Source organism: Lagopus leucura, unplaced genomic scaffold (assembly GCF_019238085.1).
Source record: "Lagopus leucura isolate 7727_CA_CO unplaced genomic scaffold, USGS_WTPT01 Super-Scaffold_100033, whole genome shotgun sequence".
Taxonomy (NCBI): domain Eukaryota; kingdom Metazoa; phylum Chordata; class Aves; order Galliformes; family Phasianidae; genus Lagopus; species Lagopus leucura.
In genome coordinates this window covers 4,599,142-4,625,109 of record NW_024962282.1, presented here as the reverse complement: position 1 = coordinate 4,625,109, position 25,968 = coordinate 4,599,142, and the positions used below count along the sequence as shown (strand labels likewise).

General features: G+C 43.2%; 3 protein-coding genes across 3 annotated transcripts in view; 1 reads left to right on the top strand and 2 right to left on the bottom strand.

Annotated features, from left to right (window-relative positions):
* PARVA (parvin alpha) overlaps window positions 1-12,195 on the bottom strand; it is a 64,719-nt gene extending 52,524 nt beyond the window's left edge. Inside the window, exon 1 of the mRNA XM_042881911.1 lies at window positions 11,990-12,195. Within this exon, the coding sequence (XP_042737845.1) occupies window positions 11,990-12,125 (136 nt within the window). The 5' untranslated portion in view covers window positions 12,126-12,195. The remainder of the gene's footprint in view (window positions 1-11,989) is intronic.
* LOC122185768 (formin-like protein 5) lies at window positions 12,124-14,324 on the top strand. The gene is made up of 4 exons (XM_042881845.1): window positions 12,124-12,168; window positions 12,225-12,629; window positions 13,769-13,883; window positions 14,040-14,324. Exons 1-4 carry the CDS (start codon window positions 12,124-12,126, stop codon window positions 14,093-14,095), a joined length of 621 nt encoding a protein of 206 aa, XP_042737779.1. The 3' UTR covers window positions 14,096-14,324.
* Window positions 14,325-16,481: 2,157 nt separating this feature from the next.
* The window catches only part of MICAL2 (microtubule associated monooxygenase, calponin and LIM domain containing 2), a 120,532-nt gene continuing 111,045 nt past the window's right edge, over window positions 16,482-25,968 (bottom strand). The window contains exons 34-37 of the mRNA XM_042881844.1: window positions 25,633-25,726; window positions 21,396-21,495; window positions 20,440-20,513; window positions 16,482-19,717 (exon numbers count right to left, since the gene is read on the bottom strand). Of these exons, the coding sequence (XP_042737778.1) occupies window positions 19,533-19,717; window positions 20,440-20,513; window positions 21,396-21,495; window positions 25,633-25,726 (453 nt within the window). The 3' untranslated portion in view covers window positions 16,482-19,532. The remainder of the gene's footprint in view (window positions 19,718-20,439; window positions 20,514-21,395; window positions 21,496-25,632; window positions 25,727-25,968) is intronic.

Sequence of the window (25,968 nt, the reverse complement as noted above, 5' to 3'; positions counted from 1 at the left end):
CCTAGCCGCTTCTTTCTGAGTTTCTGGTTTTCTTTTTTTTTAATCAAATTTAATTACCGTGCTTTGAAGAGGTGTCACTTCTTGTAGCTACACTTAAAACTCAGCATACCTGACAAAACAATTTCACTCACTCTTCTCCATTTTCAAGCCCTATACTAGTTTGTAGCTGATACAGACCTTAAGCTCAGTGCACACAGGCTTGATCCATATCTGTAACTCTTCATGCACATGTATGGTTTCTTGACTCCTCTACCTGACTTGTCTGTTATTGTTAAGCAAGGAATTAAGAAGTCTATTAGACTGATCACAGGCACTTGGCATCTGAACAGTGTGTAATTTTACTCAGTTGAATGAGAAAACTTTACCCAAAATTTCATTTTTATGTAGCTGCCTACATAGAGGTCTACTTTCCTGATGGAAGAATAAAATACAAGCATTCTTATTTCTCTGAGATTTATTCCCAAAATTGGAGGCCAATGGTTTGAACTGGGGAGCCGAATGAAACAAAGCTGTCTACTAGTCATCTAGGGGTTAAGCTAATTTGTTAGTGCTCAAGCTATTTCTTGCCATCAGCCACTGTGAATCCACTCTTCAAATTCTGAAAAGAACACCAACCTTTAATCTGTGGTATTAGTTCCTTTAACAAAATGGAAGATTACGCCTTTTTCCCCCCACAAGCCTTCATGCGAAGCTTAGCTAGCTTCCATCTGGTCTGGCTAATTAAATGTAAGTTAACATTAAGTTAAGAGCCAGCTCCAGCCCACAGACCTTCTATTCTGTGACTGCAGATTTATTAATTGGCCAAGAATTTAGTTCCAACTTTTGATTACTTCTATTTTCTTTACGCTCTCGTGACAACAGGGTGATGTTTCTGAAGCCACATTTGCATCCTTTCAGCTCAGAAACACAAAACAAAAAAATACGCTCATAAGATTCTGAACAGCCATAATACATAATAAGTTTTTTCCTTCTGTATTTGACGTGTTAATAAAGGATGGCAGCAAAGTGTGAAGGATCTGCCTATTATGCACAAGATGTGGGCTCGCTGGAGCTAGATGCTTCTAAGCTGGCTGTGACCCACAATCTGGCCCTATATGTACTAGGACCAGGGCTAGTTGTTGCATTCCTTATTCAGGCAAAGCCTTCTTTGACCTTAAGGGGTGTCAGTCTGAATGAAGAACAAGGGGATTAGATCTGGGGAGTTACTCATTGTACTCCTGCCCCCAGTTAACTTCTGACAAGATCAGTTTGTTGCAGTTTGAAAAACTGCAAACGTAAGTACCTAGTAATTCCACGGGGGCTTTGTGCTGTCTTGTTTTTAATATCAACTGCAGGTAGTAGCAGTAATTCTGGCTCATCTATTTTGCTCTCTTGAACGTCAGAGAGGAAAACAACATGCTTTTAGACTTAAAATAAGCAATGTGGCAGATTCAGATTTCTGACTCTAATGGCTGTTATTTTTTCAAGAGAGATTATTAGGAAATAAAACATCTTAGACCTCTTACTCAAATGCCCCTCTTTTTTAATAAGGGTAAGGAGCTAATTATGAAATAGCATTTCTTTAGATATCTATCCAATGTAATGCCTGCTGCAGCAGTGTGTAAAGCAAATTTAAAAAAAAAAAAAGTACATCCTACAGATTTTCTGACTAATTCACACACAGAAAAATTAAGTACCAAGTGAGCTTGCTTTTATATGTGTATATGTAGAGAGGAAGTCCGGCTTTATATCAAGGTGTGCAAAAGAGAATTCAAAAACAAGTTAAAAAAAAAAAATAAGGAAGCAAAATCAAAGACAAATTCAGAAAGGGAAGCACTGCTTTGTTTCCACCTTGTAAGCTGCAGATTGGCACATGAGCCATATCAAGTCAATGAATCTTTCCTGCCTCAGTTTCTCCAAAGATAGTAGGGATAAAACAAATATTTACTTTGTCCTGACCCACTAAAATCCCTGGATACTCAGAAAGGTGTGGATGAAAGCACTCTGTGTAAGGAGGGGCTGTCAGCAATTGCTGTTATGTGGAAAATAGAAATGGCAAAATAATTCACTTTTAAAAGACTCTGAAAACAAAAATATTGCTGTTGCAGACTGCAGGTCGGCAAGCAACTCGAGGTATTACGTTGATCCTCTAATCCCGCTTCTCCCTCACCCATCACCCATCAGGTTCTCAGTGTTTTTCTTACGAAGCTCTGACTCCACAGTCTGTCTCAGCAGATCAGCACGGGGATGAGGTCTCGACGTGGAGCTGCCACCCTGGACTCAGACAAAGCAACTTAGCTCACAGCGTCTGACAAAACCCGCCGGGAGAAGCAGTTCGAGAACGACACGGGAGCAGAGAAAGGCGGCCCGGGCTCCCGCGGCGGCTGCTTCCCCCGGCAGCTGGAGCCACCTTGTGCCCCGCGGCGCACCTGCACCCTGCGCCGGGGGAGCGGGGCGGCACGGCAGCACGGGCAGCCCGAACCGAGCTGAGCCGCCTCCTGAGCTGCGACGGAGAGCTCCAACTGCTCTGCTGCGTGTTTGACTTGACAGAACTGCGGCCCTGAACTGCGTCGTTACAACAAAACCGCTTCGGCCTCTTCCCATTCTTCTCCCTCGCGCACCCCTGCGACAAGTTAGGTGTATCATCTTTTGGATCCGGTGCTGCAATACGTTATGATGCATTTACTCCGAGCGCCCTGACATTATCATTATCTTCTTCTGTGCCCAGCAGCAACCACAGCTCCTATAATGTCATTATTGTAATTAAGAACAATCTGAACCATTGACAGCACTGCCTCGTTGGCTCTAGAATTCCCCGTGCACTAGTGTTCCTCTAAACCAATATCTCACTGCTAATAGTTTGCTGCTTTAAAACTGCCTGCTGTTACGAGAAAAAAAAAAACCAAAAACAAAAACATGTTATTAGGCCCCAGCCTGACTCAATGGGCTAAGAAACTTAGGAAGAAAAAAATAAATGGAAGGCCGTGTGCTGGCAGAGCGTTATGCTTTTCTTTACAGACATTGAAAATGGATTCACACCCTGCCAACCTATTCAGGCCGTTACCCAGGTGAGGAAGCTTATTTTGGCTTGCTTCAAAAGGGCCACCTGTACAGATACAAAAGAAAACATCTCTCTCTTCTCCCAGTAAATGCACCCGAAGTACTTCTCCGCCTCAACTCTCCCTTTCATTAATCCAGCTCACAGTTGGATAAGTAGGGCATGGCAATTTAGACATCCTTGTCTGGGAAATTCTGACCTTAACGCCCACTTTTGCAGCACATGCAGTCTTGAGGCTGTCTATAGTCTTGTCTACTTGCGAACAACGATGCCTGCTTGTTCACTGAGCCATGCGGCCCGCAATACTCCCACAGCTGCTTAGTACCCAAGCCTCAGCCTGCCCATGATTCCAGGAAAACAAGCCCTCCTGAGCTCTGAGTTCCTGCACCCTCTCTCAATTCCGTTTTCCCAAGTGGCATTCCATAGGTTCACCACTAGTGAAGGCTAAGCCCACCCAGCGCAGGCTCAGTGCCACAGACCGCTTGCTCTGCCAGAGCGTGCAACAGGAAGGGCACCATCAGATCTACGTGAAGCACAATCAGAGGAGCCAAAAGGACTCGCCAATGACTCCAGCTACCAAGAACGCCTCGCAGAAATATTCCAGGAATTTTCTTTTGCAAAAATAATCAAGAAAAACGAGATCAACAAGATATTACCCAATAATGGTAAACTATGCACTGGTTAATACATACACGAATCAGAAATCATGAGGAGAAACGAACAGTCTAGAAGAACAGCAGTATTGCAAGATCATAACCAGTGTGCTATCTTGAATTCTGTATTAAATCCACATGAGTAAGAACATCTCACGGCACCACGTGCAGTTATTTCAGACAGGCTTCTACAAAACAAGAAGCAGCGCATTTGGGAGTCTGCAGAGTCTTGTTACTTAACCCTGCCAATCTTCAATACTGAGTAAGACCATCACTTGGTTGAACAGAGGCACAGTGCAGAGCCAGGTGCAGGATTAGGGGGAACAGATGGTGGCTAATCTTCCTAATACAGCTCTGCCAATACAACTCAGTAACTCGCTCCTGACCACTCACATTCTCATTTCTCTTTTTTTAATTATTTTTTTTTTCCACGGTCCTTGGTTTTCTCTGGCCTGAGCGTAGGTTGCCAAGGGATAGCTGCATGGAAGGCTAAGGATCCACATAGGGCTGCTGCTTTGATTTTGCTTTTGGTCCAAGACATTTTTTGTTTGTGCTTCAGCCTGGTCACCAAAATGAATTAACTCACTGGCTCACTCAGCACACATGCACACACACCCAGTCCCACGAGGGCTAAGCATATTAAAACCAAGTCATGTTATCTATTAATAAGTATTAACACACCAAACATAAGCTGTGCGACAACACAAATACAGAGCAAGGTTCCAAGTGTTCTTTCATCAAGCAGCACAGTGAAGAGCAGCAGGTTAAAAAGCTTCTACTCCCTTGTACTCAAAGAAGTACCAGATCTGCCAGGAGCTGGAGAAGGAAGGCATCAGGAACACAGACAGCACACAAAGCCTCAGTCTCACCCCAGCCTGTACTGGAAGAACTGCATGTGAAACAGCAAAGTACCACGAAATATCCTGCTTTCCACCTCCTCCTCTCTCATAAAAGTGGCATCACGCTGCTTCCAGCACAGCACTGGCTGTACCTAGCACGGTGTCAGCTGTCCTGTCAACGTGCATCTCTTTCTGGTTTCACTTGCATTTTAGTTAAGAGCCTATCATGAATAACGCAAGTCAACATCACCACATGAGGAACTGGTGTGAGGAGGAAGAGAACAGAAGCTGTAGATGGAAAAGCACCAATATTTAAACAACGCCTCAACTACTGCTTTTGTAGAACTTCTCTTTATAAAGAACTGTGCTTCTGCAAATAGTGACTTCACCTCCAGCAGCATCAGCATTTTGCTGAAGAAGACTGCAGAACTACGGGTTAAACTAAGAAGAAGCATTTGATTGTAGTTACAGTAAAGTAACAACAGAACCCACTGTCCTTACCTCAATGTCAGTGAGAAAGGCAGAAAATCCCATATTCAACTATTCATTCTCCATGGGATGTGGCTTAGTGGTTGCAGAAGACATAAAAGAGGGAAAAAAAAAAAAAAGATATATCCCAGATATGCAGTTCAAGGGACCCTCATAGAAGTACAGACTGACCCTTAGAGGAAGCTGGGTTTAGGCTGGAGGTTTTCAAGATTTAGAACCTCACAAACTAACTCAACCCAGAGAGAACTTCTCTCTGGCTAGTCTTGGGCTCTTCTCTTACCTTCAGTGCAGATTCCTTAAATGCTAAGGAAAATACTACAAACCTACAACTACAGATTTTCTTAACAGCATGCTCACTTTACTGAGGATGAAAGTGAGGACATCTTTATTCTGTTCTACAGCTTCACTTTGTTATAGTTATCTTCATGTTGAAGACTGATCGAATATTTCTGTGCACACCTGGTATTGGAGATAGAATATTTTAAGTCTGGAGATGTAAACAAAAAGTTAACATGGAGATAAAGGCACATCAGGCTGAAATGGTATCTAGCTAGCTCTTCTCACCACAGTTCTGTCCTGTAATTTGGAAGCATTGGAAGCTCTTCACCTGTTTGTTTAACGTTGACTTTACTTCAGCACTTTCATCTTTTTTCTACCTTTCATCTAGATAATTGGTATGCCTCTAGTCAACTACAGCAGAGACCAGAAAGTATTGACAAAAGGCAATGCTGTCACCACACCTTCACCATACCTGGCCAGCCAGAGGCATGAGCTTGTTGAACAGGAGCACTCCAACTTGGGATGATCTCCAGAGGTCCCCCTCCAATATCCACTGTTCAGAGAACCTGCACCCAAGCTTGCCAGTCTCTGCATCACAGTCCAACTGGCAGCTTGTGGCCCACCTCCTTCCCTTAACCTTCTGACTAAAGATTTAGTTTTATTCTGTGTGAAACCTACAGAGTTGCTGAAAATTAAGAAACCACTGAAATGGGGAAAATACAGGAAGCACAAGGCATGTTTCTGTAGCAGCTATCTTACCCACATAGTGTAAGTCAAATGCAAACACAGTGGCTTGATGGCCACATGCAGGCATTCAGAGATTAACCCAAGTTACTGGCCATCCTGGGTCAGCACAGCCCAGACCGTGGCACCTGCCAGAAGTGAGTTCTGAATACCAAAACAGGATGAGGCAAAATTCTTCCCTTGGCAAACCTTCCTGATGTTCAGGAATTTCATGACCGAAAATCTAGTGAAAACAGTAACATTTTTTAGAATAATTTAGGAATGAGACTTCTGAAATTCAGAAATGCAGTCAGAAGCAAGATTTTCACATCTTTGAAACTCCTGAAGCCTATGAAACCAAACAAACAGAAGATCCCACAAAAGCCGAGTTTCCTGAATCCAAAACCAAAGAGAGAGGGAACTAGATAAAACAAACGTTGCAATGAGATCATGACAAGTTCTAGCAAAACTGAAACGTCAGAAATATTAAAATGCAGACAATAGGAGGAAAAAAGCTATAAAAATATGCGAGGCATACAGACGAAGAACTCTGGGTCATAAATTACTGCACACAGGGGCTATTGCCACAGTTTGTGAAAGTATGGTGCCTGACCCAATGCACAGCCCTTGACTTAGTGCATGAGCAGTAACAAACACCTCACAGCAAATTGCATCTCAGCGCTCATCAGTTCCCGCTGGTTGCAGAGAGCACAGCTGCAGAGGGAGGAGGCAGCCAGGCAGGAGAGAGGCAGACCCAAAATCCACAGCAGTTGCTCCTGCACCTGTGCGCACCCAGCAGAGCAGGGGACACCAGCTAACAGAGTGCCAGCGCTGCCACTTAATCCAGGCCCAAGAGCTGTGCCGGGAGGGCTACTGCCATCACAACATAAGCAACAGTTGAGTTTTCTGTCCATGCTGACAGAAGTGTTTCACAGGCACTGAAACACTAGCGATCCTTTCAACCCTCAGAGCAGAGGACCCCCTCCAGCTATCCTGAGATCTGGTTTCAAAGGATTGAAAACAAAAACAACTGCTCTCCTCCTGATTAGTTTCTTCCTTACTTTTTTCCTAAGCCCTGCCCCTTGTGCTTAGAAAGGCTCCCAGCGACACAGTGACAACAAAGAAGCAGGTGAGCCTTCCCTCTGCTTCTCTTTCCACTTTCCCGTTCCTCCCATTCAGCAGAAGTATTCCATCTGCTTTCTGGGACTGGCACCAACGCAGTATTCCTCCAGGGGCAGAGGGGCAGGCTGTGCCCAGCACCAGATGCACAGCTGGCTGTGATGCCCTGCCAGTACACTGGGGACATATGAACGTGGTGTGCAGCAGCAGCAGGGAAAGAAGATTATGCACACATTTCACTTGTTATGCAGTGAGGTTGGAGGTAGAACACATTAAGGCAGACATCAAAGCAGCAGCTATCCTGATGGTGCAGGAAAGCCCAGCCCCAACGTGCCGGTACGCTGTGGTACAAACAGAAAGCAGAGATAGAAGGGTGCTGATAAAGTTTTCCTCACGACATTTCCTCCTCAAAGGAAATACAGCATGTGCCTGCAAGGCACCGGGATGGAATGAGCACACAGAAGCCCATTTTCATTTGTGCTACGTGTTACCAATGGATATTAGCAAGCGTAACAGTAGAGTTGACAGTTCTTCTTCCAATCCACATATTAGGTACAGTATCAAGTGACAGCAGCAGCAAAGAATACACCTACAAAGTATTTATGCTGATCTAGAATAACCCACACAAAAAACAAGCAGGTGAGCAGAACATGTCTACTGACAGAGATTTTTCAGTCACAGAATTGTAGGTGCTGGAAGGGACCTCTAGAGATGATCCAGTCCAACCTCCTGCAAAGCAGACTCCCTAGGCCAGGTTGCACAGGTAGGCGTCCAGACAGGTCCTGAATGTCTCCAGAGAAGGAGATTCCACAACCTCTCCGGTCAGCTCCGTCACCCACACTGTGAAATTCTTACACACATTTGTGTGAAACTTCCTATACTTCAGATTGTGGCCGTTTCCCCTCATCCTTTGGCCATGCACTGCTGAAATAAGTCTGGCATTGTCCCTTTGCCTTCCACACTTTAGATGTTTATAGGCATCGATCAAATCCCCTCTCAGTCTTCTTTTCTCAAGGCTGAACAGACCCAGTTCACTCAGCCTTTCCTCGCATGGGAGATGCTCCAGGCCCTTTCAAATCTTTGTGGCCTTCTGCTGGACTCTTTCCAGGAGATCCCTTCCTACTTTGTACCAGGGAGCCCAGAACTGGACACAGTACTCCAGATGAGGCCTCACCAGGGCAGAGGAGAAGGGGAGGATCACCTCCCTCGATCTGCTGGCCACACTCTTTTTAGTGCACCCCAGGATCCCATTGGTCTTGGCCACAAGGGCACACTGCTGGCTCATGGCCAACCTGTCGTCCACAGGAACATCCAGGTCCTTCTCTGCAGAGCTCCTCTCCAGCAGGTCAGCCCCCAGCCTGTACTGGTGCATGCTGTTATCCATCCCTAGGTGCAAGACTCTACGCTTGCTTTTGTCAAACCTCGTCTGGCTCCTCACGGCCCAACAAATTCTTCAACAAATTTTCTCCTGCACTGCTCAAAGACAAGTCACAGAAACAGATCCAAAGAAAATAAGCCAAATATCTCAGCTAACATAGGGCACTTGTGTACCAAAAAGCCTTGTTTCTTTGGTAAGCACCCGCAGCCAGCTGGAAGTGTGATCTCTGTCAGTCACACATCAAAGCACTTCAATCACAGATTCCAGAAAGACACAAATTTTACTTCAAGTACCTCAGATGCTCCCACCACGCTGTGCTTAGGCTTCATCGGTAGTCTTTACTTTGTTCTCAGTATCATTTTTTTCAAATGCATGACTGCAACAAAGTGAAGATTGAGAAGCTGAATGATAGTTTCAAGAATTAGCCAAGTCTACAAGATTCTTAAGCTGTTAACATACTCGTCCCTTGGGCACACACAAAAACACTACTCCTGTGACCTCACATACCCAGCTGAAATCAAAACAGAACACGCCAAAGAAATATCACAGCCAGAAGCTAGAACACTGGTTCCTTTTCCTGCCCATCAACAGCAACTAAACTAGGACGAAGAGCAGTCAAATTTCTGAAACTGATGTCATATCAATTGGAAAATTGGCTGAGCCCACACCACAAGCAGTAATTGCTCTCTACTCAATTTAGTGGCCCAAGCTGCCCGTTTCCCATCTGCTCCTACACAGTTTAAGTAATTCTGATCTTTGTTCTTCGTTCCTGAAAGTGTCACAGACTTATAAATGTGTCAGAGGCCAATTCTTTACATTCTCTACTACGATAAGCTATTATGAAGAGTGAAAATTCTGCATCTGTAATTGCCAAGCCAGGCAAATTCAAGGAGGACAACCTGAACCCGCCACGTAAAATTCGTAAGGTAACATAGCACACACCTTCATGTGCAGAAAACGAGGTCATCACGTTTGCTCCTTGCCTTGTATGAAGACAGGCTTAATACACAGTGCAAACTGCTACCAAATTGTGTGATTTGCTGTTGGTTTTGAGGAATACATAGAGGCCCACTGAACACCTTATGCTCCTGCTCAGCACCCCCTGGGCTCCTTAGAAGCAGATAAGAGTCATCTCAGTCTTGGAATGGTTTTCAGGAACGAAAAGGACAGAATCTCACCAAGTACAGAATTCTGGGACACGACGGCTCAGCTGTAAATCAAATATCAGATCATCAGATATTCCAGTAGTATCTCAGCATTTTTTTGTAAGATAAAAAGCTATTCCAAACACAGTTTAGAGTTTGTGGGTTTTGTTACTTAAACAACGTATTTATGCTATCTAAAGTCACAGCTGCTTCACGCTCTCATGAATGACAGTGTTCTCATCCTAAGATGACAGCAGATGAAGTACTGTAAATGAAAACCAAGACCCTATGTGACAGAAAATAACAAATCTTTGCTCCAAATTTTAGATCTCATGAAATGCCCTGTAAAACACACTGCAACTAAATATTATGTTTTAATGCATGACTAATCCCTACCAACGTAGTCTGTGCTATCTTGAGTAACTGTATGTTACGTTACCCAAAGCATCACTTTGACAGTGATCAAAATGCCTGCTGATAGCACAAACACAAATGCTACATACATACAATAACAGGTCATCTACAGTAATTAACTACATATATAGCACAGACTGCACTAAAACATAATTGGTATACACCATACAACAGATGGATGGTGCTTCCAATCTCACTAACATACCTCGCTTCCACTGGACATACAACAGTTAAATACATGTGGAAACACACAGGATGTTATGGAGACTTTAATGACTTATCTTTCTTCAAATAAATTCCCTGCCAAGTTGCAAAATAATTCTCTGAAATACTGTTAAATAAAAGTTAGAAAACTGGGGAACACAAAGGAAAACACCAATGTGTTCCGACTTTGCAAAAGGGCAAATAGTAACATGATGAGATAATGAAATGACAGATACAAATTTTAGTCAATGACTTTAATACAGACACAGAACTCCTGAGAAGAAACACAGTTTCATAGAATACATTTTTATTAATTAATTTATTTATTTTTGTAAGATTAAAAGATTGTGGATAAGAGTAACTGTGCCGTCTCTAACAGCTTCCTGGAGAGCTGTGACTTAGTGCTCTCTGTCTCTGAGGAAAAGAGCCTTATTTATACGAATACTGCGCATACTAAATCAATTACAAATAGGTTCAAGATCTCTAAATGCACCTACAATGCAGCCTCATCACAGGTTTGTTTTCTACTCCAGCGCCACTCATGTTCATCACTACTCTCTGGAGGTAACGTAAGAAGAGGACAACCAGCACAGTTTGCCACTGCTGACCATTTCACCAACTTCTGAGTCATTCGCAATGACCAGAAAAAGCCAAACAATGTGAGTGCAGTTGTGCAACGTGCATTTTAATTGAAAAGCAAGACAGCACATCTAGAAAGAAGACACGACAGACACAGAGTAAGGGGCTGTACTGCCCCAGAGCTTTGGCGGAGAGGCACTTGACAGGTGCCTCTTTGAAATGCCGTGCTGCTTCACTACCCAGCTGTGTACTTCAGAAGCAGGGTCTGCTGAGCGGAACGTCTCTCTCCCTTGCAAGCAAAGAGCTTGCAGGCTTCAAAAACAGTTTTGAAGTGACTGCTACCTTGGTATCGAGTTCAAATTAAAATCAGCAACAAAAACGATGGGTGAGTAAGGCTAAATTCCAGTTCTCTGCCTCATGGGATTCTAAATCGGCAGATGCAGCAGAGGGTGGTATTAATTCATATACGGACAAAGAAACCGACCGTCGGCTCAGCGTTTTTCGAGCTCCACTGCAGGCAAAGGCTCCCAGCCGGACACAGAACGAGCAGGTCCAGCCTCGGAGCGCTGCTGCAAGCTGTGTGCGTCACCCTGCTTTCCCACAGCGCCGTGCCCACGGCGGGCCGCACTCCAACACACACCAACGGACAGCGCGCACAGCAATCCGCACGCTGCTCGCACCACAGCCTCAGACGCAAGCAGAGCAGCGGGCCGAACCCCGCCCCGCCCCGCCCGCCATCCGGACGGCCGCGGGGATACGGCCCGCTCTTGCGCGCGGCCCTACGGCCGCCCCGCCCGGCCCTCCCCGGCCCGCGGGACGAACTCGGAGCCGCCCGGCTCTCTCGGCCGATCCGCACGGCCCGGCCCCACGGCAGCAGCGGCTCCGCGTCTCCCGGCCCGCGCTCCGCGTCCCCGCGCCGCCACCGCGAGCGGCGCTCCCCGCCCGGCCCCAGCGGCTCCCCGGGGCGACGCGGCGCTCCTCCCTTCGCCGCTCGCCTGCCCACCCCACCCGCGTCCGCCCGTCAGCCCCTTCCTCCGCTCCCCCGAGCCTTTCCTCTCCCCCTGTCTCCTCCCACCCCCCTCCCCGTCCCGAGGTAACTCCCAGGAAACGCGCGGACCCGCGATTCTTACCTTCTTTGGCTTTTTTCCTCCTCGCCAGCGTGCCGCCGAGCTTGCCCAGGAAGGAGTCATCCTTTTTTCTGGACGGGGGCGATTTCGGGGTGGGAGATTTGGGGGAAGAAGGGGACTTCTGGGGGGACGATGCCATGGCGGCCGGGCCGGCGCTCGGGGATGGAGGAGGCGGCTGCGAGGCCCCGGAGCCGTGGGAGGCCGCTCCCGGCTCTGAACGGAAGCGGAATTATTCCAGGCATTTGAGGCAGCTCCGCTCCGCTCTCCCGCTCCTGCCCTGCCTCCCGCCCGCCCTTCGCCACGCGCCTCCGCCGGCGGCTGCGCCCCTCCGCCCTCACCTGTCCCGCCGGGGGACGGCCTTCCCGCCCCGCCACCGCTCGCGCCTTCCTGCGGCTCGGCTCACCTCGGGCTCCGGCGAGGGCCGACCCGCTCGGCGAAAAGCCTCGCCGCACCGCAACTCGGGTGCGGGTGGAGGCGCAGCTTTGGCACGGGAAGGGCGCAGCCCGGCAGCCCGAGCGGGGCTGGGCCTCGGGGCGGAGCGGCAGGGCGCCGACCGCCGGAGTTGAGGGCCGCTCGGTCGGAGTCGTGGGAACTCGTCGGTAGCTGCTCGCACGTGGCGGCTCTGGAGGGGTGGGCGCTGCAGGCAGGTGTTTCTGCACTCTGATCAGCTGCCCAAGTGACGGTGCCGCTCGATAGCCTCGTGCAGGCTGCAGGCATGCACGCGTCTCCCTGGAGCACGCTTTGCTAAGCAGCCCGTGGGTTACCGCCAGAGCCGCCGTGTGAGGGAGTGTGAGGGAGGCGGGCATGGCGATGTCTGTTTCAACAGAAAAAATACAACCGCTATAGAAAACGGGGGCGAAGAAAGGTGACTTAGCCCGTACTAATCCTCCTTTGATTTGCAGATGAGTAGCCTAAGAGAGAAGCCTCTTTGAAGCAGCTGATGTGCTGCGGCTCGGGAGCTGGTGCGGGAGGCACCCGGGGCAGCGGTGTGTCAAGCTGGAGGCACCGCTTTCACTCCCCACTTAATCGCTCGATTAACAATTCAGGCAAAAAGCCACACACGCTTCATGCAAATACCTAGCTATCCATTAGGCGTAATAAGTGAAATGAAATTACCGCGAGGATATTTCTAAATCAGCTAATAATCGTTGTGTTTTCACAAGCTGGTGGCATCGGTTAGCTGACATCAATGAGTATTTGTTGTGTGCAGTTAGTATATGCCCTGGGGAAAAGCTTTATTCATCCAACTGCCATCAGTTAAAAGCGTAACGAGCCCAGGCTGCCACCACTGCTCCGCTCGTCCTGGGGTTTGCTCTCTGGCTCAAAGCAACACTCGTGTTCCCTGGACTGTTGTCTGCAGGTTGTTTTGAAAAGTTTTTCCATTTATGATGATTCTTTTTGAGTACAGTTACAACATTCATTTTTTTTTCTGTACCCTAAAGTCAGAACTAGATATGCTACTTTCTTTTTTTTTTTTTTTTTTTTTTTTTTTTTTTCCCTTTTTTTTCTTTTTTGATCTGGGAACATATAGAGAAGTATGACTTTAAATTAATACTGCATTCGGCTGAAAGGATCTTATAGACATGCATAAGGCCTAGCTTATGGCAGACATGGGAATGCGGCTTTGAAATGCTGAGTTCATATGCAAGTAGTATTTTAACCACAAAGCAAAGCTGCGGTGATATGAACTTGCTGTGGATTTTCATTTGGCTTGGCTTTTGCTCTGCTTCAGATTTGATAAGTGAATGCTTTCACAATCATGCTCCCTGATCCCACCCACAGGACACAACAGCAGCAGGCTGCCATTTGGGCTGCCCCACTACATCTGGCACAGAGAAACCTGGAGCAAACCACGAGGGCTCTCACCATGCTCCCTGTCAGCACCTTGTTCAAACTGGTGAGCCGACTCAAATTAATTGTAGCCTTATCATATATATGCTATTGCCAGGTAATAAAGGGTGGTTACATCACCACACTTCAAATGCATTTTTATTCACCTGCATATCCATCCATGCACACCTGTTTTTTTTTATTTTTATTTCTTTTACTACAGGACTCAGAATGATTGAGAACAGACTCTTGCTTCTGATTGAGGTAGAAGAGATATAATACATAATATACCCACTGTGGGGTAGGCTATCGAGAAGGAGCACTGCAGCAGCTGAAAGGATGCCATATACTTACCATCTGAGATGGCTGACTCCCGGGATAGAGGTCAGCTCTGATGTTCTATCTAGTTTTTCAAAGTACTCTTGCTTATTATTATTATTATTTTAAACACGCAGGCTTAAAGCCAAACTGATTAAGGCCATACAATAAATTATTCCTTTGTCTTTAAGTTCAGTGTTTGTCTCTAAGTGTACCTTTGCATGAGCCTTTTTATCAGATTGGTCACTTAAACCGTGGAAGACAAATTTTCAGAACTACTCCAGTGACCTACTGTTATTGCAGTAACTGCTTACAGCAGATCTTCTCGCTGACTTCATGAGGAACAGAACTAGACCCAAGTTTACCCTTGTCATTTCTCCACACATTTGCCCTCAGCCATCTGACTGCCAGTTCTGCATAGTTAGCTACTGAACGTGCCCTCCCCCATACCTCCCCACCCAGTAATATTCAAAAGCACAGTAAAAGAGGCTGTTTAGAAATCTAACAAAAGATTATGTATTGTATACAGCTACAGACATTAAATATTTTAGAAGTTTCAAAGAGAAACGTCACTCTGATGCAAATATTGTTCTGGTACTTGATGCTTCTGGCCACATGTAGTTCAGTCAATTTGTCATCTGTGAGTGCATGGCCAAATGTAGATGCATTTGCATCTGACCATGTTGAGACTGTTTTAGGAAAAGTCAACATCAGGAATCTTTCTTAATAAGCATCACTTGTGCCTTTCACTTGAGCCCATGATTTTGTGCATCTGTTACATCAGCATTCCAGCAAGCACATTGCTGGCACGCAGGGCCACTACACTTCTTTCAGTGTTTCACTGGAAACAGCAGAAGAAACTATCTGAAAAGAACCCCGTGGTTTGTTCACAGATGTTAGGGGCATAATGATTTAGGTGAAATCCAGTTTGCACTTTCCATATCACAAGGTATTTGCCAGGTTCATGAGGTATGGCTGCCATGAAGATTGTGGGGATTGTTTTCACATGCTGCCATGGTAAATCCATTGTGCTGGACTCTGCGAATAACCATACGGCCCATGCGGAACTCAGCAAAGACAGTTTTAGGCCTTAACAACAGCAAAACTTTGTAAGATACACATGACCTCCAACCTGCTAGGGCACATTCTGGTATGTGCTTACACGAGGAAGAAAATGGAGTATATCTTCCTGAAAAGAAAGTGCCAAACAAAAGTGAAATTCTTAGTGGAAATCACGTATGCCTTAGGCTAAAAAGCAGTTTCAAGGAATAAGTCCAAGTTCACTGCCTGTGCCCAGAGAAACCTAGCCAAACAGTATAAAAACCAGTAAGGCATTCCTTTACCTTGAGTGCAAACAGATTGATCTTGAGGCAAATAATAGCTTACAAAATCCATTCCCTGAAATCCTTGCCCAATTGGCTTTTTTTTTTTTTTTTTTTTTTTTTTGCACACAGAATCTTTTGAAGATAGAAGGAGCAAATAGGAGGGGAGCCTCAGTAAATTTTTTGGTGGCATTCCTCCCCACTGTGCTCTGGGACAGCCAAACCCTCACTGTGGTCACCTGCTCCCTGAGAGGTGTTAAAAACAGATAAAAGCTTGATGTATTATTTGCAATGAACCCAGCAGGCAGGTAATTCCTGTGCAGTCCTGAGATATTGTGAGCACCACGCCTGTCTCTCAGGCATACAAAATGGAAACAGTAGAAGATAAAGCTCAGTTCAAGTGTACCAGAAATTACCTTGACCTCAAAGGGAAGCTGCTGTTGTCCATCTGCCATCTGAAGAGAAGGAACTATCGAGCAGTTTAAAGCCACTGAGGCGGGAACGGCAGTGCAGATGCTAACATAAGCTCCAGTCTTGCTTCTCTCATCTTTTCTCTTATCACTGTCTTGCTCTGAAAGGCTTCCCCACTGGTAAAAAGCAACAAAATGAGATTACCTACTATAAGGAAAGTGATGGGAATTTGAAAATTGGCACTTAAGGTTTTGATCACCAATTCTTAGTGATCCACACGGACACTTTTCCATCAAGTCTTCTGGGAGCTGTTACAGTTTGTATGTCGTGTCCAAGGAAATTAGGTTGTGAATTCCTGTGTAATAAAGTTGTTACCTCACAGATTTCACAACCTTGTGTATTAGAAGTAGAGTTGAATACCATCCAGCTTCAGGGTGTCATTATTTCTAAACAACTACAAAATGCAATGTGAACTGCAAGACAGGGTAATTTACTTCCCAGTATATGATTAAGAAACTGATACAATTTCTTACCCACTGATTTGTCCTAGAGATACATTATTATACTGTAGGTACCAGAGGAGAGAAATTACTATGGAAATGACTCACAAGCACTTCAGAGAATGAGATACAATTTTATTTATTCAAATACAAAATTGCTCACATCCAGTCCACTTAGACATGGCAATACATTCCAGCACATCACATTATACCCAACAACAATAGTGCCAAGGACTGAAAAAAAAAAACAAAAAAAAAAAAAAGAAAAAAAATACCCCAACAAATCCAGTTAATGAGTCAATTTACAGAAAAGACCAAGCAGTAAGAACACTCATAACAAAACATGTTTAAACAGATTTGTAATACATGCCAGCCATATTAAATTGACTTGCAAACAGAGCACATAGCTTATTTCTTCTGCCTCCTCTATTCACACAATACAAAGACTTCGCTTTAAATTGCTCAAGAATTTATTCTTTTCCTGCTTTGCCTGCCTAGTTTGTTTTTGGATCTAATCTTGAGAGGCACTCTAGTATCAGTAAGGGTAGCAGTGGCCTGCCAGGTTTTTCCACCCAAGACATGTGGGACCAGTGGTTGTGGATGGAGTGTGTTATCACTTCATGGCACGCACAAAAGTATAATTTCAGCAATGAATATCTGTACAGTCCATTACATGCTGATGGCTCTCAACTTCTGCTGCCTCTAATCTCTTGGCTCTCAATGACCAAGTCAAAAACAAGTATCTGCTGTAAGGTGAAGTCTCGGAGCCTGTCTGCACCACAGAGTGACCTGAGCCCAGGCTGCTGCCCTGGGTAAGCAGGTCGGTCTTTGGCAGAAGATTTGCTTCACATTATTCTGGGGCTGCCCTTCCTCCTCCTCTTCCTTGTACGAAGGAGGATGAACAGGCTTTTAGTACAAATTAGACGAATAAATAATCACTGATTGATGTAACCAAGGGCGTCTGTGCGGAACTGCCTTTACTGTGCAAAGCATTAAGACAATAAGTTTGCTGTAAAACTTGTAAAAAAATAATAATCCACTGAAAATATTACAACTCTGTTTTCTACAGCAAACAATGACAGATGATCTAGACAGTATCACTCTACTGGACTACATGAGGCTTTGGGGAACAGTGATAAAATCCATACATTTTCTCCACAAAACTGGGAATGCCAGGAGTTTTCAACAGAGAAAATGAACATATTTATTACTGCTCTGCTTGTTTCTACTTTGTGTCAATCTAAAATAATAGAGTGGTAAAATAAATCACTGCAGTCCATCTCAATGAAAATGTAACTTGAAGATCAAGGTGTGCTCAGCATATGAATGACAGAAAAAAATGACCAATGGTATTTTTGGAATAAATTCAGGGATCCTGCTATGTCTTTCCACCAAAGTGAAAAAGAAATTATCCTGTTAAAGCTCTACGTGTTATGTTGTAAGGGTATCCCACAGAGATATTATTATTTTTTTTTAATCTTAATTTATACCTTATTACTAATAATTACCAAATTGATACAGCTACCTAGTTTACCCTGCAGACCTTTAGCTATAAATAACTGTTAGAAATAAACTTATTTATGAAAATTGGAGACAACGTCTGAACTGTAAAATATAACATGACACTCTTATCCTCCTTACAGAGACTAATAAATAAGTATAAATAAATAAATATTGCATAACAGTAGTGTAGTTCTTGCAGCAAAGAGGTATTCTATGTATTTGTGGTCAACAGTGAAAACTTTTTTTTTTTTTTAATTTTAAAAAGGATATTTTAGATTTCTTACAATACAGCAAAAACTGAAGATAACTCATAAATTATCGTACTAAGATCCACTGTATCTGTTACCCTACAGCTAGTTACCAAGAGGTTATTTAGCTTAATTGTCTCATAACAAGAATGCTTGTAGCTTTGGCTGTACAAAGACAACTCTTGCAAGTAAGCACCAGTCATGAAATAATGAGAACATCAAAATCTTCCGAGTCAAAGTGTGAGGTAAAATGATGTTCAAGAAGAAACAGCCTTTTGGTCTCCTTGGTTTTTCAGTTTGAAAATAAGTGCATCGTATGTACAAGTCTGAAATCTTACCAATCTTATATTGCAAAATTGCAGATTTAAGAAAGTACGTGAAGCTATCCTGAATATCAACAAGAATTTCTGCACATCTGCTATGCCATGACTACAGAAAGAAAAAAAAAGATAGCAGGCACTTCCTTTAAGCAAAAGATCTACATATACATTTCTTGAGCAGCAATATAAATGTAATGTAAATGTAATCACAACATTATCTATCAAACATTGCTATTGCAAAACTCAATAATTTTTGCAGCCCTTCTGAGGAATTACTCTAAGGGAGATCTGTCAGCTGCTACACCCTCATGATACTTCTTATGATATATCCTTTGAAGCAGGGGTGGAGAAGTATTTTATAATTATCATTCAGCATGCTTTAGAGAAGACCTTAATCAGTGACAGACAAAAGCTATTCTGAGTACCTAACAGACTTAGTGGAGTTACCCATTTGATGACCCCTTACCATTTTACAGAACGTGGAGATATTTAACAGCTTGTTCAAAAACACACGGTGCTCTAAAACATAAGAATACCTAGGAAATTCATATCTGACCTTGTATTTACAATGGCTTTAATGAGTGCTTACGCATAGTTATCAGTCAAAAGACTTTTCTACCAGAAAAAAAAAAAGAACTAACCTTATTTCTATATGAGATGCTTGCTTTTGACCTTTAAATAGTTCATCATGGCTTCGCTGTGCCAAAATATAAGCAAAACCACATAAAGAGTCAGACGAGCAGACAGAAAATAATGCCATCTCAAAAATACTATATGATATCATCCTTTTTCTTAATAACTCTATTTTCAGCAGTAAAATAACATTCCAAGGAAACACTGGAGTGCCAATTTCCCTTTCACAGGCTGCGGCGTCTCTCAGGTAAATCCATTCCATCTTTATTCTTTTGATTCTTGATGCTGACAGTGAAGTGATTCACATCAGTGTGAGCACAGGAGTTGTTTAAAAGCTCCTGATAACGGGATGACCTTATTCAAATAAACTGACTTCTAATTTGAATTACCTTAAATTTCAGAAGACAGTACCTCCATGATTACAAATATTGCTGGAATGACATTTGTTTGCATATGGCAGTTTAAATGCCACTCAGCTGACAGCCCCTTGATAATAGAATGCTTTCAAAGCACTGGTCTTCTGCTTGTTCTTTCACTCTCTGCTCCTCTAAGGCAGACACGAGTTTGTCCCTTTCTTCAACCACTTTCATCATCTCAATAAAAATTTCATCTTCCTCATTTAGATCCATCTCATTTTTAAGGCTATCTGAAAGAGCACAAAACAAGAGGTCATAATCCAGATCATTTTGTTGCCATAATTTGCATTTTAACAGCTGTTGTACTTGGATTAAATATGACACTAAAATGAAGTCAATAGCGATTAATATTTTTCACGTTACAGTCCAGGGAAAATTTATCCTGCATTGAGGCCATTAGAAGTTGACCATTGAAGCCCCCAAAGTGTACAGTAGAACTTTTAGCAAAACTTAGGCTGTGAAATCAGTAGTCAGTGCTGTATGGTAGGTAGCAGTTACTGTCACTAGGGTGTGAAATCTAACGTAACAGCATTTGTGCTGGACTTCAAGATTAGTTTATCAAATTCAAAATGCCCAGTCACAAAATGCAGAATCTGTAAGAAAATAAACTGTTTTTCAGAAAAAAATGCTGAAAAGTGTAGTCACTCATAGCCCACATGCTTAGAACCAGCAGGATATTTTGGTGTATTCAGTGCCATGTATTTACCCGTCTGCCTCTATTCATCATCCCCACACTCTTCTAATGCTGAATGAAAGGACAAATGCAAACTGTAGACCCAAGTACAAAAAAGCAGTTCCAAAATACAATGGTAACCTGCAGCCCTGTAGCTGATATAACCTTGCAGAAGAGCACAGAAGGAAAAGTATAATCCTCTCTGCTTCTCAAAGCAAGTGGGTACTCAAATGGGCATGTCTATGAATGTAGAATAGCACGTTCCCCACTTTCACTTACCATCAATGGCCATCTTCTCTCTCAGTTTTTGTTCCAATCTGCTTTGATGGTCCTCCAATTCTAATTCTTGGGCTCTGGGTACAATAAAATATACATAAAATAATAGAAATAAATAAATAAAGTCATACAAATACAAGTATTATTTCAATCAAGATTTCACGTATTCTGTTTATTCAGTATTTTCTCCTCAAGGGCAGTCAAGGCTAAAACTATTGCCTGTGCACAACAATGACAGAAGTACTATTACCACCTTTTGCTTTATGCATTGGATTAAGCTCCTTCTTACAGTGCAGCACTCAGGGCTTTGACCAGCTATGTCAAAGCTTTTTGGTTGTACTCATATAATCATTCTGGACAACCTTGACAACCTTGAGCCCTCCCACAGAGTCCAGCCAGAATGAATAATGACTACTGCAACTCTAAATGCCTTCCTGCATCATCCAGAGATAGTGGAGAAAATATCTGGGAGCCACCTACAGCTATCTGCTGAGCACGCTGCAGAGGATGAGACATGAAGCAGCTACAGCCAACATTGTTTCCAGCAACTACAAACAGCAGCACGAGGCAGCTTTTATTGGCTTGGTGTATGTACTTGTTTCATCTCAGTACTGAATTCTTTGATTTTTTTCTCTTGTGAGATACACTTGTCAGACTATTTTTCTTATACAAGAGAAAATGCCCAAGTGTTCATTAGACCCATGTTGCATAAAGACAGAACATGTGTGCTGTAGCTTTTTTGAGTATCCTATAGGAATGAAATAAATTGAAGCACTGTGAGATGGAAACAATGAGGAGGGCTCAACTGGAGGTCTGCATTCACAACAGCCTGTACTCTAAGTATGTTCATTCCATGACAGTTCAAAACTCCATCTCACAGCAACATGTTCAGATGTCCTATGAGTACAAGTTTCTGTCTCCCCTCCGCATCTTTTGCATTAGTGTTCATTCTTACTTACACAATCAAGAGCTCAGACTCGTAACGCATTAATTTATTCTTCTCCAGGACCAGTTCAAACCATTCATGAAGCAACTGAGTTTCATCCTGTGTGCCTGAAACTGTTGAAAATAGCAAATCTGAATATGCATTACTGGGCTTCCTTCCAATGCTCTTGCCACTTGAGGTCACTTTCAGTAATCCTCATTGGTAAGGCTAGATGAGCCCCAAAGCAGATTTATTTTTCTTCTCTATGCAATTTACAGAGGTAATGTCCAGACATTACATATATAATACACCTGTTTATGGTCGTTTGAGTGCTGTAGTTTATTGCAATTAAAGATGCGTTAGATTTACAAACATTGTTTGTTTGGAAATCAAGTTTTTCCTTTCAATGGATTTTTCTTTTTTCTCCCCCCAAATGGTCACTCGCTTTCTTTTAGTTCTGCCTTTGATAATTCTGCCTTCTTGGTTAATAGCAGACTTTGGATCTGTCTATATAGATAGATATCCGATAACATGATCAGATTAAGATGAATTTGCTGGCATGTATCACCCGAGTCCCTGTTTCCAGTGGGCAGCACAAGCACCATCAGGTTCCCTACATATTTTCATTCATTTGCCAACAGGCCTCTAAATCTGCATTTGCTTCAATTGTCAGGAAGGACTGTGGCACCAGAAAAATCTATTACTCTGGGGTGGTTTTGTAACAATTGGAGTTAAGTCATTACTGGTTGACGCTGTGCATACATGTAAGAAGAGATGTTTATCTCCCAGAGAGTGCACGGACTGAGGCCATTTCACTAAAGGGCAGCACAGATTCCTCCTCTACCACTTAAGAGCCTTTACTGCTCTAAAACGTAGCCTGTAAAAAATCTTTGGCAAGGAAGAACCCCTGGAGTTCTCCAGTGGCAGGTCAGAGTGTGGGGCAGGGCATGTGCCCTTTCGTATGGCCCTCCCCAGACATCCACCTTCATATTCATCCAATCTTCTTGGAGTGAGCATTTGCTGCATTAGCAGGATATAATGATGAGAGGAGACGGTAAGTAACTTCCCTACCTGTGTTAATCAGAAATGGATTCCTGCTTAAACATTGCTCTCCTTTTCCTTTGCAAACCTATCTGCAAATGAGCAGGTAAGCTGATTTTACCAGCAGTATTCCTCAGTCAAGCCTGTCAAGAGAATATCTAAGTCCAATGACACTCCTAATCAAGCTGAGGCTATTCACCTTTCGAGAGGAATTTGTTTTATTTATCTTAGTTATTTTTCTTGAGGTTCTTTTTAACATGCTCCTCACTTCCTGTTTTTCACCCTTTTTTCCCCCACAAAACAGAAGCACCCAGCCACCTTTCTACATGACCCCTGTGCTGATGAAGAACTACAGGCAGGCGCTGTCATCTCAGAGGGCCTGGGTCACCTTGTGTGAGCATCACAAGTGCGTGGGCCCCTGTGCCAAGATCAGGAGTCGTGCCAGCTTGCACAGTGTTTGGTGATTTCACACTGGGATTTGACCCCAGTCTGAAGTTACCATGAAACAAGAGGATAAAGCAACAGGAAAGTGAAAAGTTGGCCTAATCCCTGCCCAACTCCATAAAAAACTGGCAGCAAAGGATGTGTTTCTACTGGGTCTTTCAGGTCAGCAAACGATGATAAAAATTTCTTAGAGTGACTGCCAGAGCAGTTCTTGTTGGGACGTGTTAATGGTAGCTTCTTACAGGTTCAACACAAGGTAGCAAGACAGATCTTTTTTTTAAAGGTTAGAGAATTTGTTTTGTTAGCCATGATGGCTTTTTGTTATAGCATTGCTAAAGCAAAATTTTACTTCTGGTTTGCCCGAATCTATTGTAACCCATTTGATCCCATTTGAAAACTGGATATTCTTCTCATTACATCATAGCTATTTCAGCATTCATTGCTTTTGAGAGTAGGTTGTGGCTGCCTTTTACCATCAACCCTTTATCCACAAAGCAATGCTCTGTTGTCTCTGTGTTACACACAGAGGGGACCTGCAAGTTGCTCCTCCCTAAGAACTTCTAAACATCATATTCCTTTATCACAGAGGTTTTCAGCTGATTTCTTTTGACTTTGTTGGAAGTTCTGAGGAACCTTGGATAGATGCTTATGAAATCAAAAATGGTCCACACGTGCAGATGTTTGCTCACATTCCAAATCAGAGCTGGATTTTTTTTTTTTCCATGTTCTGTCTACACAGATTTTCTTCTTTACCACCATTCCTCATGAATTCCTCATTTTTTAGTCAATTGATTGGTTATGCTAATTTCAGTGGAAAACGTGCTTGGGGATTTTTATTTCTGTATTTTCTTGTAGGCAAAAGATCTCTATAAGCCTCCACAAATGTCAGTGGAAAACAAAGCAGTGATACATTAATTATTTATTATCCGGTATTTAGAATCAGAATAAAGGGAATAAGGGCCATGAAAAAATACTCATAGGATTGATATTCTTTCTCTCTTTAAAAAAAAAAAAAAAAAGCATGGATTGTCACTACAATTAGAAGATCATGAAAGCCTTATTTTGCTCATCAGTCTTCATGGCAGTTGTTTCACACCCACGCATGTTCTCTTCTAATTCAGCTGAGGAGCTAATGAATAACCCCAGCTAACAAAGGGGCCATTCATCCTCTGCCTACGGAATTATTAAAGGAGAGCTGCGTAAATGTCACTGAAGACCAGTGTTTGCAGGCCTGTCTCTAAATTTGGTTATTCACAACCTTTCCAGCTCAATATTATTGCTGAACCATGATTGTTTTCTAATCACCTTAATAATACCTATTAAACCACTTGAATTACATAAGCACAGACCTGCTTAAATACAACTTAACCTAATAAACACTGGTCATTCATTAAACAATAATGCCCATTATTTTTAAGAAGGTCGAATGGAACACTGAACTCACTGATTCCTGCATCCTTACACATATGATTCAAGTGACAAAGCACTTACTTTTTGTTTGGGAAACTTACAGCTCCATGCTTCTGCACCAGAAGAGCTATTGAGAGACAGTAACATCCTACGTTTCAGTATCTGCCCTATTTGTAACTGGCCACCTACACGCAAACAATCAACAGGGAGAAAAAATGCTACTTTCACCTTAATGAGGGCAATCCAATTACTGAGGATGGGAAGAGAATGAGAAGCATCGATCTCTTGGCAGATAGCCTTCTTTAGGAAATGCGATTGTCAAAACAGCAAAACAAGAGGTAGCTCTAGGCCATCCATCCCAGTACTCTGCATCTATCCCAAGAGCTAGAAATCTCTTGTTCCTCATATTTTTGATAGCTTCCAAGCCAGCCACTCTCATTGAAATCAGTAGTAAGGAACAAAGCTAATATAGCAGTCCTCACAGTCTTAGGAATGTTTCTCACAGATGAGAAACATTGGGTGCTATTTGATAAATTGTAGTGTTTTTGTTTAAGAAAAAGAAATGGTTTCTAGCCTTTTAAATAACATTTAAATAAATAAGAACTATCAGTTATAGGAAAGTTGCTAGTAAACATAAAATACTCTTGTTAAACTGGACAGTTTGGTGTTAGAATAAGGGCAATAACTGCTAAGAAATATGGCATTAAAACATCTGGTGTGTAGAGATTTTGCTAGGTTTCCTAACTAAGATGACAAGGTCAGGTGTCAAAACATATCCAGTGCTGCGTAACTGCATGCCCCAAAAGCTTGAGGTTCACCTTTCTAAAACAAAGATAAACAGATGCTTTCAATTGGGCTGTTTGCTCCCCAGAACCCTTTTGGCACAGAAATAAAGGCTCCCCTGAAGCCACTTACACACACAGATCTTTCCTTCATCCCCTTTTGTCCTGTCCCACCCTGCTGCAGAAGGCTTCCCCGGCTTCACCCTGCCAGTGCTGGGGAGCACTGGGAGAGCACCATGTTTCAGGACACTTGGCACTGTTGGTTCAGGCAAGTGAAAGCGTCATGCAGGATGATGCTCCTATTATCTTTCACCTATTTGGAGTGGTGGGACTGCAGGCTGCTGTTGCTATATCATATATATATCTATATATAATCAAAAGAATGTTACAATGGTCAGCTAAAGGGTGCTTGAGCTAACAGAATTTGAGGAAAGGGGTAAACAAGGATTTCTCTCCTTCCATATTTCATTTAAAATTTTGTACTGAATTCTATGACAAAAATAAAAACTCTCTTCTTAAAACAAACAAACCAAAAAACAACAGAGAAAACAACCAAAACCCAAAACTATCAAGAACGAACATTCCTTCATTTACCGGATTCTCCTCTGAGTTCTCTCTCCAACTGAACACCAAAAACTTCCAGTGCTCTCTGTCTTTCCTCCAGTTCTTCTAGTTGGCGCTGGATTGCCTGCAAAATTGAAAAGATAGAAAATTTGCAGACATGGCTTAAGAATTGAGAGACAAAAGGTAGCTTCAGTGGTTAGAGAAACAGTTTGAAGAGACTTCTGAGGAGTCACGGGATATGCAAGTCATTATGTGTGTTTGGTGCCTAAGCAATTTAACAATTCCACCACCTGCACCAAAATGTGGCTAGATAAGTATCTCAGATACTAAAAGAACCCCAGTATACTGTGGGTATTTTCAGAGGTG

Bases quoted from the DNA above. Each gene is read 5' to 3' on its own strand.
- LOC122185768 (XM_042881845.1), top strand. From the start codon at position 12,124: ATGGCGGCCGGGCCGGCGCTCGGGGATGGAGGAGGCGGCTGCGAG. The intron at 12,169-12,224 runs GCCCCGGAGCCG...GAATTATTCCAG, and splicing joins ATGGAGGAGGCGGCTGCGAG to GCATTTGAGGCAGCTCCGCT. The intron at 13,884-14,039 runs GTGAGCCGACTC...CTTTTACTACAG, and splicing joins TCAGCACCTTGTTCAAACTG to GACTCAGAATGATTGAGAAC.